This window comes from Rhinolophus ferrumequinum, chromosome 27 (assembly GCF_004115265.2).
Source record: "Rhinolophus ferrumequinum isolate MPI-CBG mRhiFer1 chromosome 27, mRhiFer1_v1.p, whole genome shotgun sequence".
Taxonomy (NCBI): domain Eukaryota; kingdom Metazoa; phylum Chordata; class Mammalia; order Chiroptera; family Rhinolophidae; genus Rhinolophus; species Rhinolophus ferrumequinum.
In genome coordinates this window covers 931,428-943,021 of record NC_046310.1, presented here as the reverse complement: position 1 = coordinate 943,021, position 11,594 = coordinate 931,428, and the positions used below count along the sequence as shown (strand labels likewise).

Below are 11,594 nucleotides of genomic sequence, written 5' to 3'. Positions count from 1 at the left end.
CTCCTTGGTGTGCGGTACAGGGGAGGCTGCCCCAAGCCCCCATCCACCCCAGCAGGCTGCTGCCACTCACTGTGCTTTGGGTCCAGATGTCAGTGGGATGGAGGACAGACCACTGCTGCCCTTTCACGGGGATGTGACCCGTCCACGAGTGTGAAGGGTCATAACTGGGCTGAGGGTGGAGCCTGGTAGAGCCCTCAGGTGCCGGAGGGACGAGGGAGCCCAGGGGCGAGATGGAAAGTCGCCACCTGGTGTCCAAGTGCAGAACTGCAGGTGTTGCTCCACTGGGGAGCAGCCCCCTGCCCTGTGCAGGCAGGACAAGGTGGGGGTCTGACAGCACCCTGCCCTCTCAGCCCACAATAGTCAGGAATATCCAGCGGCGCTAGAGAGAGAGGACCCAGGTTTGCAGAGGAAGGGGAGAGTGAAATCAGGCTGGCAAGGGGCTCGGAATGGAGAGGCCCCTCTTGATGGCTGGGGGCTGTTTCGGAGGTCAGGGCTTGGGTGAGCTGTGCATCCTGGATGGTGAGGGTATGCTGTGTGAGGTCACTGGGACTGGGCAGAGGGGTCCCAGGGGAACCTTAGGCGCTGCCATTCCTTAGCCCTCATTCTGACGGAGCTCCTGACAGGAGCACCCCAGCCCTCTCTTCACAGACCCCCATCTTCCCTTTCTCCCGAGCGCTCACGGCCAGAGCTACAAAAGTGACCAGACACTGGGGTTTTAATGGACGGGCCACGATGCCTGTGACACTCTATATGTCATAGCCGCCAAGGAAGGATGTGGCAGGGGGCTGGGGGTAGGTGCTACATCCGTGGCACAGCACCAGTATGTGTGGGGGGTGCCCACCTTGCTGGGGGGAGGTCTTCAGAACCATGTCTCTCTTGTGTCTGTTGATTCTGGAGGAGGGCACTCAGGCTGGAAGGAGAGGTAGGGCAGGATGGGTTGGGGGGTGCAGAGAGATGCAGAGGAAGGAGCATGCAGGGGGTCCAGGGACAGTGCTGCAAGTGGCCTGTGGGGACAAAGAGGTGGCAGCCATCAGTCCCAGTGGCCCCGACTGACCCCAAGCACAGGCAGCCCCGGGCTGTACCACCTCCCACGATGCTTCTCGGCCCAGGGCCCCAAGCTCCCTCCTGACCGAGCCCAGGCACTGCTCCTTCACAGGGGGCTCTGCCCAGCCTGGCCTTACAGCCCCCTTCCTTCCTGCTTAATTCGCGCCTCTGCTTCTGAGGTGTCACCCCGCGTGACACCTGACACCACCGATCACTTCTCTGGTGAACGCCTGCTCTGACAGGGCTGTGGCAGAGCCCTGTCCTCTTACATGTCCCCTTCACACCCCCAGAGGGTCTCATGGGGCCTAATTTTGCTGCTCTGTCCAGTTTCCTCAGCGATTTCCTCAGAGATCAGGAAGTCTTCTCTGAACGGACCCCCACGGGGCAGGGACTGGGGTGCTGGGTGCTTTGCAGAACTGGCTGAGGAAGTTAAAAGAGCCTAGACTTTCAGGTCAGCGCTGGAGTGTCCTCAGGGGTCATCTAACCCAGTGGGCCTCAAACTCCTGCCTCAGAACCCGGAGGGCCGGCCCTGGGATTCCATCCAGTGGGCCCCGGGTGGGGCCGGTGATTGGCAGCTCCGGTGGCACCCGTGCCGCTGGCCCCAGGACCACACTTGGAGAACCCCTGACCTGATGTAACCCCCAATTACAGATGAGGGGACCCTCTGTAAACGAGGGGCCCAAGGTCGCATGGTGCTGAACCCGTGAGAGCAGACCCCTGCACCCCACGGCAGCCCGCCAGCCCTGTCCTGGGGTCCCTCTCCTCCGAGGGGACAGGGGCTGATTTCCAGGTACCTTTACTGGGAGGTGGGAGACTTGGCGGCATCAAACATCTTCTTCCGGCCTTCCATCCCAGACATGGCCTCCACGTTCTTCCTCCAGTCGCCGACCTCCACGGGCCGCTCCTACGGGCAGGCCACCCGTGCGTCAGATACTTACCGGGCCCTCGCTACGCTGAGGCTCCACAGGCAGAAGGCAGCTGCGTGGGTCTGGAGCTCAGGGGGCCCGTGGGGCTTACGGGGCCCGTCCCCACCCCGAGGAACCGCAGCCCAGCTTCGCCTCCAGGCCCCCACGCCACCCTCCCGGTCTGACCCTCAGCAGCTCAAGGCCACCTCTTCCAAGAAGCCTTCCTCCTGCTCCTTGGGCTCATTTCCTGTTTGCTCAGCACACTGCCTGGTCCGCCTCTTCTCCGTACAAAGCGTCTTGGGACAGAGACCATATCTGTCCTCCATTTCTCCCCACCAGGCCTCTTACATTCTGGGCACGGACGCTGCGAGCTCAACCCCCCAGGAATGGTTTGTTGCTGAGTAAGAGCCTGAACTCGGGTCCCTAACGTCTGCTCCGGCGTGCTGGGACTGTGGTGACCTGCTGAGTTTCCCTCAGTGACGGAGCACAGTGCCTCCCAGCCCCCCTAAACCCCCACCCTCTTCATGGGGTGCTTTGTTCTCGCTGTGGATTTCTTTGTGTCCCAGTCTCCTCCTCAGACTGGGAGCAGCCTGAGGGAATGATGAGCGCGATCAGACTCCATCGCTGGTCTCCCGCGGCTTCTAGAATGTTCTGACAGGAGCTCCAGGGCCTGCTCACGGCTGTCAGGGGTGACGGGGGAGGCTGGCGGGTGACAGGTGCTGGGGACCGGCCCTCACCTTCTCCGTGTCCTCCTTCTTCACAGACTTCAGGTTGGCTCTCAGGTCCATGGACACCTTGTGCTTGGAGCCCAGCAGCGCGCGCAGCATGGCATCGGCGGACACACGCACGCGACGCAGCGCCGGGCGCTTGAACTTCCCACGGAGGTCCAGCACCTTCAGTTTCAGGTCCTTAATCTGCAGCGGACGGTCGGGGCGGGGCTCACTGGGGGGCCGACCAGGGCTGAGCCCCACTGCTCCAGCCTGCAGGCCAGGCGACCAGACACGCAGACCCACCCACGACTTTGCAAGTAGCCACCACCTGACTGTTGATAAGCAAACGGCCGGTAAGTGGACAGATGAAGCCAGCTGGCCTCCCTGTGGCATGGCCATGAACCGCTGGGGCCAGCCCGCCCCACAGAAACCCTGCTTCCTGTCGTTCCCCAGCCTCCTGACTCGTCCCTCCCCACAGAACCTCCAGGGCAGCCCATTGAGGCACAGCCTTGGTCCCATGAGATAGATACAGGCCAGGTCCTGACCCCTGGGGGACTTCTAAGGTGTGCTCTCTGGGGAGGTCAGTGAGCCCACAGATCACCAGGAGAGAAATGGGAAGGAGGGGAGTGGCTCTGGCCCCTCCCTACGCCTTCCCCCAGGACAAGTGCCCAGTAGCAGCAGACGCCCTGCCTTTCCGTGGAGCAGGGTCTGGATGGAACCGAGGGAGCCTGCATCCTGGAGTGGGGGTCTCCCCAGACCCGGGCCTCTCTGAACCTCAGTGTCTCCTCTGGGAGGTGCAGACGATAGCATCTACTTCACCCACAGGTGTGTAGGGAGGATCAAAGGCACACGGAAGTTGTCTGCAAAGGTTAGACGTCCTTTGCAGGCAAGTGAGTCTTGTAGAGTGAGAAACCCGTGGGCCAGCAGGGAGGAAGTGTGGGCCTTTGTCTGTGTGGCTGTCCTCTCTCTGCCGTCTGCAGCCCTATGGGGCCAGAGTGTCCTGCTACGTGGCCACCTCCCAGGCCCTGCAGAAGGAGGTGCCCCCAAGCCCCTCCTTGGCTCACCTCCCTGGTGTTGTGTACACATTTGGCCTCAATGTCGTATCTCTCCTCGTCCACCATCTCCACCTTGGCGTGCAGGTCCCGGCACAGGTCCTGGGGCACAGCAATGGAGCGGAGGGGGCCCTGGGTGTCCAGCCTCCCTCTCTGCCTCCAGGCCGGGTCCCTGGGCCCTCTCCACTTGGCGGAACCTGTAGTCTAGACAGAAGCTGAGGAGCCCCTCCCTACACCTGAGGTCCCTGACTGCTGACAGCTCTGGGCGTCGAAGCCCCGTGTCTTCCTTTCTGAGTGTCTCGTTTTCTTTAAAAAGTCATCTTGTGGTAAAAATAAGCTAATTATAGAAATTTTGAAAACTGCGTCTTAAACAAAAATAATCAAATAAAAATGACCAGTGATGCCACCGGGGGAGATAACCCTCGGTGACATTTTAATGTGTTTCCTTCCACTCTCTCGTCTGCAGACACTGGCATTTGAACAGTTAGCAGTGTTTTAAAAACATTCAAGACGCCTCTGCGGGGAAGGACGGCAAGTCTTTGCAGACCTGGGGCATCCCGAGTCCTGCCCCTCTCTGCTGCCTCCCTGTCCACGTGCCAGGAGGGCTCAGCCCCACCAAGTTCACTTCGCTTCCTGTGTCTGTAAATGGGACCTAACCTCACAGGGATTGTGAAGGTTAAACGAAGGGCTGCTAGTAACTTCCAGAGCTGGGAGCCCGTTAGTTCAGCTCCTGCCACCTGGTCCCCGGCGTCACCCCCAGCCCCAGCCTGAAGGGCTCACCTGCAGGGCGCTGAGGGACAGGCCCCGTGTCTGCAGCGTGGGGATGCGCTCAGCCAGGTAGCGGGCTTTCTCGGCCTCGCGCTCTTCCTGCTCCTGCTCCCAGCACTCCTTGGCTTTGGCCAGCATCAGGCTCTGCAGGACAGGGCAGGACAGGGAAGGTCAGCCTCCCGGCCGGAGGGGAGGCGGACACCAGCTGCGCCAGCCCGGCCTCGGCCGGCTCTGTGGGCTCCGGGCTCACACGCTCGTCAGGGCCCAGACCAGGCAGCCCTGGGAGCGTGTGAGCAGGAGGTCGCTAAGTGTGCAAGTGTGTGTGCTGGCTACAGGCAGGCCGCTCGTGGGCCCTGGAACGTGCTCATCCTCCCAGGCTCCTCTTTCCCACTTCTGTCTGTCTGGGCTCACAAAGCTCCAAAGAGAGAAACTCTTAGCAAAATGGCAAGTCCCTCTGCCCCAGCCCTGGACCCCTGGCTCCAGGGGACAGCCAGGCACCCCCTGCCTCCTTCCCCTCCCCTCCCAGGATCCTCACAGCTGCTCTGTCTGCACTGCTTCCCCTCTGGTCCCTCCCACCCCCATGCAGTGTGCCCCAGAGCCAGCACCCGGCCTCACCTTCAGCAGGAGTTTGCGGGAGGCAGTGATCTTGGATTTTCTCTGAAGATGAGTAGGGGAGAGACAGGGTGAGGCGGAGGCTGCAGAGCAGGAGCCCTGGGCCGGGCCCCAATGCGTGCCACCAGTCACCATCGTCATCCAGAACCCTCGCCTAGGGCCCCTCAGAAGCTCATCCTTGTGACTTGGGCAGAATTCTCCCACTCAGAGAATGCTGCAGTCAGTTGCCATCAGTTAGGGGCTGTGGCTGGAAACCTGCCAGGCTCGGTGTGGGTCACATGACCTCTATGGGCAGCACCCTCCCGTCTGCAGACAAGAAACCCTAGGCCCCCACCCCGGCTTCGTTCACAGAGTCGTTGCAGCAAAACGAGATCAGGAGTGTGCAAACCCCCTGAAAAGCATGAGAGACGTGCATGTTTGGGCACTCTGGGTGTTAACCTCCTGAACATAGGTGGGCGGGACGAGCTCCCAGAGTGGGTGACGGGAACTCGCTCGGTGCTCGGGGAGGGTGCAGTCACAGCCAGCTCTGCTGCCGTCCCAGCCCCCCTCCTTCCAGTGACCTTGAGCACGGGGCAGCCCTCCATCCCTGAGCCAAGCTCTCTCTGGTTTCCCCCAATGCCCACCCCACCCTCACCAGTCTGAAGACTTAGCCAGGACAGAGCTCCCTCAAAGCTCACCTCGCTTCAGGCATCCGTCACAGGAAGGGTTGGGGGAGAGAGAACATAAGACAGAGTATGAACGATGCATATAATACATGCAGCCACAGAACCATGGGGACAAGCTGGGGAGGCCAGGTGTCGGGTGGGCCAATTCCAGGGTCCCAGCAGAACAGAGTGAAAGCCCGGCCCTTTGGGCTGCAGGAGATGCTCCCCATTGTAAGTGGGGGGCGGGGGTCAGAGAAGCCTCGCCAGGGGTTCTGCAGCGAGAAGCTTCCATCCCTGGGCTTGTGGGGGATGGTTCCTCCATGGGGCCAGCATTACATCACGGCCTGGCACACGTGATTCATCGGACCCGTGCAGATGGACAAAGTCTACAACAGGCCAGGGTGGTCTTCCCCAGGTGACCTGGGAGTGTGAGTTCTGCTCAGACGCCGGGAGGACGCGTGGGGACGCTGGGGACGCAGGCACTCGGAGCTGTTCCTATTCTCGGGTCTGGCCTTTCGGGGAAAGGCTTCGGAGGTTGGACAGATGGAGCCTGAACTCTGGGTCTGAATGTGCTGTGAGGGGACCTGCGTGGGGCGGGGCCACTTACACTTCCGGCATGGCGGTGGGCGCAGCACCTGGGGGCACAGGAGAATCATTCATGAGGACAGTTACAGCCCCACCCCCACCCTGTGTGTTCTTCAGGCAACAGGAAGAAGAAACCAGACAGCATGGGTCCCCTGGGTCAGGGTGGGATAAACACTTGTGCATCTTTCCAGGGGCTGCCGTTCACGCTCCGCGCAGTGTAACTGTGCCCAGGGCTGGTCTCCGGGGAGCCACATGGCTGGGAGTCTGGGCTGAGGTCGTGAGGACGCCCCACGTGGAGTGGGTGAGCAGGGAGGCAAGGCCGAGTGTGTTCTACCCTGATCCTCAGCCTGCCCCTCCAGGCCCGTTTCCTCTGCAAAATTAGGGCTTAGAGAAGTTTGCCACGTAACATTTAGCTCTTTAAAGCTTTGCCCAGACTGAGTGTCACCTGGAAGCAAAAGACAATCCTCCAGAGCAGACGGCACTGGTTACAGGGTTACCACAGGAGCCCTCTCCTCTGGGAGGACCCTTTAGTCCTGGCTGTTGGGGACCCCAGCCCAGGAGGGGGTCTTTGAGGCTGCAGTGGGGCCAGACTTGACTGGCCATCCTGCCTGGGCCTGGACACAGGGGGGGGGGGGCGTGGGGTGGTGTGCAGGGCAGGACAGGAGTCCGCCGCTGGGTCATGAGGGCCGGGTGGGGACCAGTGTGCATGGGGTCGGGGCACCAGGTCAGCCGTCCGGATTTGGTCCGAGAACCTGGTTGGGAGCAGGCAGTGGTTCTAGCAACTTCACTCCAGAGCCACCTCCTGACCAGGTGACCTCCTGCCTCTGCCTTAACGCTCACCTCTCCCTTTGTGCCCAAGAAGCACCGCCCCGCCAGGAGCAGGGCTGGCTTCCCTCCTGAATCTCCCACCAGAGACCCTCTGGGCCCTGCCTCTGCCTCTGCCACCAGGGAGAGTGCAGCCTGGAGAAGAGGGGGGTGGCCTGGAGTCTCAGCTGTCACCCTGGGCACAGAGGGAGAAGTGGGCGTCCATCCATCTATACATTCTCAGCATGCTTGGCTGAAATTAGATTTATCGCCAGCTGTTTATTCTGAGGGCTCTGCTCCTCCAGAGATACTGAGAAAATCAAAAAAGAAACACTAGCTGGGGAAGAACCACCCGGGGACGTCCATCCATCATCACTGCCCTCCCAAGGGTCCCGGGTCTCAGCCCTGTGGGCCTCCTGGCTCTTTCCCCAGGATGTGCCTCATCTTTGGTGGGCATGTAGCCATACTCAGGCCTGCCTCAGAAACCCCATCACCAGTGTGGGGCCCACCTGCCCAGGCCAGTCCAGGCCTCCTGCCAAGCTCCAGGGCCTGCCCCACTGACAAATGCCAGGCCAAGGGGTCCCCAGCCTGTGCTGTGATACCCACCAGACAGGACCCCTTGACAGGTCCTGTGGAAGACAGCAGGGACCTGATAAGAAGTCAGGATGTAGATAGCAGCAAATGGGCTGCTGGAGACCGGCATTCCATCTCCCCCAAAAGGGGCCAGCAAGGAGATAACCACAGACCCACAGCCGGGAGAGGAGGCCGGGGTTTGACTCAGAGCTGGGCTTGTCCTTCTTTGAGGCCCCGTGGGGCGGGCGGTGTATCAACTGAACCAACAGGACAGAGGCCGCGTATATAAGTGTGAGTGTGATTGTGTGTGTGTGTGTGTGTTCTCTGCACACTGCTCATTGGGGACACACATTTCAAGTGAGGCTCGTGTGCCTCCCGCTGCTCCCCACCCTGACCTTGGGTCCAGTTCCAGGGCACCCTGGTCCTCCCTGGCTGACCACACACCACACACCCATCTTGAGCTCTGACCAGGAAAGCCTAATCTCAAACCTGCTGGCAGGCACTGCCTGAGCCCCCCCCCCCGCCCCCCCAGCCACGGAGCCCAGCACAGAAGCTGCCCGCACTCGTGTGCAGACTCGCATGCCCCAACCCAGATGCTGTCGCCATCTGCCTGCTGCTTCTCAGAGCCAGGAGTGGTGGGAGGAGGGGGGCCTTCGCCCTCACCTGCTGTTGTCCTGCTGTCCAGATGGACGGCAAAGCGAGACAAGCCCGTCCCTCAGAGACAAAGAAAAAGAAGCAAGAGATGTCTGCGGTCAGCGGGGCTTGGGGTTCAGTCTTCCAGGCCCCCGAGTCCTGCTTGCCAGAGGACCTTCTCTCTGTCTGATGCAGGCATTGCTCCCTTTTGCTGCCCACCAGGCTCTTCCTAAATTTCCACACGCAGCCCCGCCCTGCCCTTTGATCCCCCATGCCGTCTCCTCCCCCAGGTGGTCTCTTCCTCTTGGGACTTGCTGGGCTGCCAGTGTGAAGACAGAGCCCAGCAGGCTCTGCCCTGGGCCCTTGGAGCAACTTGTGCAAAGTTCGGGGCAGGAGACGCGGCACCCAATGGGACATAACACCGTGGACTCTACGGCCAACAAATCCAATTGTACAGGCAAGAAATGCCTTCTCCCACCTCCAAGCCCTCGTGCTCTCCTGGAACCCCAGCCTAGCACCTCGGTCTGGGCTTGACCTGGATCTGAAGTTCGGAGCTGCAGACACCTACCTGGTTTGGTGTCCGTGAGCTGGGCGGGCGGTGTCCAGCAGGCGACTGCAGACTCTGGGGCCCGCGCTGACGGGAGGCTATGAAAACTATGGCCAATGGGAACTGCCAGTAAAAATAGCACAGAGCCGCTGCCCCTCCCACTGCACAGCTCCCAGGGCAGGCACCGCAGCACACGGAATGGGCCCACGGGCTTGATGACGTGTGCACAAGGCTCAGGAGGACACGCAAATCCTGTGCACAGAGAGGCCAGCACCTGAGTCAAGTCAGGGAGACAGAGAGGGGAGAGGATGGGAAGTAAGACGCAAGGGGGCCAGAGCAGTGACGGCACTGGGCCGAGGGGCGAGGGGCGGGGAACGTCTCCACGACCCTCCGTCTCTTACAGGGAGACATGGACATCAGGCCGCGAGCCCACGCCCCGATCTTTGGGGGGGACCCGTGTGGCTCTGGTGCCCGTGTGCCCGGGGGTGACGTAACTGTGCTGCAGAGAGGGTCCTTTGCTGAGCCCACGCCACAGCAACAGCTCCTGGAAGCCTGAGGGCCTGCAGGGGCTCTGCACCCCTCTCCAGCTGGGGTTCCAGGCATCAAGGCTTCCCAGGTTCCGAATGGCACCCCTCGTCCCAGGCTTGGATGTCAGTGAACTTAACTCCCCTCTCCCGCCCTCCCTTTGTCTCCAGCCGCGTGCTAGAGAACCCAGGGGGCTGGTGCCCTCGGGGCTGCACCTGTTTACGGGGTATTTTTAGGATGGTGGGTGAACACATAATACCCACCTATAGTCAGAGCAGGACAAGGCCGACTATGCTAATCCCGTGGCTATTATCGTCGGCCACCTCGTGGGCCAGGAGCGCCGGCTGGGCCAGGACAAGCAGGATGCTGACCCGCTGGAGGCCAGCGAGAGGCCTGGCAAGCCACGCCATGCCACCGTGTGCCCTGTGTGGTGGGGGAGAGAGCTGGCAACGGGTGTTCTAAGGCGACAGCCCCACCGTGCCCAGGGAGGGGCCAAGGCCCTGCCCCCTGGACACTGCAGCTCGGGTCAGGTCAACCTGGGGAGACGCCACTCTGGAAGGCTGCCAGGGAGAAGGGACAAGGTCTGGGAAGTCATGGTGGTGGCCGGGGACGCAGGCTTCCAGGTGGAGGGGCGGGGATGGAAAGTAAGGGCCGCCAGCAGCCGAGGCGCATCTGGGGTCAGAGAAGGAATTCAGGGGCTGGGGCGGAGTCCACGGGGGTTTGTGGCATTGCTTATGTTTTTAATTTACGCAAGAACTTTCTTACAATACCTTCATATGCACAAAAGAATGAATTGTGAGCAAGGTTATACTGCTTTTGGAAAAGGAAAAGCAGAGAGGAGACTGACACAGAGAAGAGCAAAATGTGGTCCAGACGTGAATACATCCAGAGGACGCGTCTGCAGAAACCACAGGGACTCACGGACTCTGAGGCTCATGTGTGTGTGTGGGGGAATCCTCCTCAAGTTCTGCAGGGGCGGAGTGGGGCCAGGCCCCTGCCCCAGGTCCCACAGTCCCCTCCCAGGATAGGGAAGAATGTGTCCGGCTGGAAGAGCTAATCCTTAGAAGGCCATAGCTGTGGAGTCAGGCCTGTCCCCTCAGTGGCCGGCACCTGTCAGCCCCGCTGCCAGGCATTGTCTGAGAAACAAGGAGCCCAAATTAGCCAGTGACCAGGCGCAGGGGCATCTGTCTTCCCGGCTCCCCTCCCCCCACGGCCGGGGCCCTGGCCTTGGTGACAGCCAGCACAGCCCCTCTCTGCCTTGCACAACCCCATCTGAAGCCGCCCCCCACAGTTGCTAGGCTGGGGGCTGGGGAGCTAGAGCAGAAGGAACAAAGAAAAGACCCAAAAAGTCGTCACCCCTCAATCTCTGCCACAAAGGGCCTCACTAGGAAGGCCAGTGGCACTGGAGACACAGCACAGGGTGCGTCGCACAAGCTCTGCCACCCACCAGGGACACTGGCTCTGAGCCTCCGTTTGTCCCTGTGAAATGGGGTAGCAGTCAGTCCCCCTCAGCAGGCTGCTGTGAGCTGAGACGGGGTTGTCTGCACGAGGCAATCGCCTGACAAACGTGAGCCACGCAGGCACCGTCCTCAGCCCCCTTCACCGAAGAGGAAGTGGGGCTCAGAACGTGAAGCAACTCACTCAAGGTCCCCAGGAGACAGGTGTGTCTCCACAGGTGTGTCTGCTGCCCAGAGCACGTGCCCCGTCAGCAGGGCCCGGTTATGGCTTCCGTGCTCTTCTCTGCGGCCAGCTCGCTGTGGACACAGGACTACACCCAGGTGGTAACCACTGGAACAGAGGCAGGGGACCAAAAGGGGCACAGTGCCTGACACATAGTAGGTGCTCAATAAATGCTCATTGAATAGCTGAATGGACAACACAGAGAGGAGCCTTCTGACCAAAGACTCTACAGGAAATTGCCTCTCAGGGCTCAGGAGGACGTCTTGCTTGCTCCCTGGGGGTCCTGAAATAAGGTTGGGGAGCTCATGGCTGAGGGTATAGGGGCAAGGTGCTCAGAAGGCCCAGGCACCAGCTGCCCCCTCCCCGAGGGAGGTGTTGTCACAGCCACAAGCTGACGTTATCGGTGATGAACAACTGTCCCCTCCAACAATGTTCTCAGACTGAAACAGAAACAACAGCTGGGCAGCTGGACCTTTGTTGATGTTAAACTTAGCCCCTCAGGTCACCCTGAG

General features: G+C 61.0%; 1 protein-coding gene across 1 annotated transcript; it reads right to left on the bottom strand.

Annotated features, from left to right (window-relative positions):
• Nucleotides 1–697: 697 nt before the first annotated feature.
• TNNI1 (troponin I1, slow skeletal type) lies at nucleotides 698–8,985 on the bottom strand. Its single transcript, XM_033099803.1, has 9 exons — nucleotides 8,899–8,985; nucleotides 6,343–6,370; nucleotides 5,769–5,772; nucleotides 5,095–5,136; nucleotides 4,492–4,623; nucleotides 3,724–3,813; nucleotides 2,687–2,863; nucleotides 1,839–1,948; nucleotides 698–1,004 (listed from the first exon to the last, which is right to left on the bottom strand). The coding sequence occupies exons 2-8, from the start codon at nucleotides 6,351–6,353 to the stop codon at nucleotides 1,841–1,843; spliced, it is 564 nt and encodes a 187-aa protein (XP_032955694.1). The 5' UTR covers nucleotides 6,354–6,370; nucleotides 8,899–8,985; the 3' UTR covers nucleotides 698–1,004; nucleotides 1,839–1,840.
• Between the last annotated feature and the right edge of the window lie 2,609 nt (nucleotides 8,986–11,594).

Bases quoted from the DNA above. Each gene is read 5' to 3' on its own strand.
- TNNI1 (XM_033099803.1), bottom strand. The intron at 3,814-4,491 runs GTGAGCCCTTCA...GCTGTGCCCCAG, and splicing joins TGTCCCTCAGCGCCCTGCAG to GACCTGTGCCGGGACCTGCA. The intron at 1,949-2,686 runs GTGAGGGCCGGT...GCCTGCCCGTAG, and splicing joins AGAAGGAGGACACGGAGAAG to GAGCGGCCCGTGGAGGTCGG.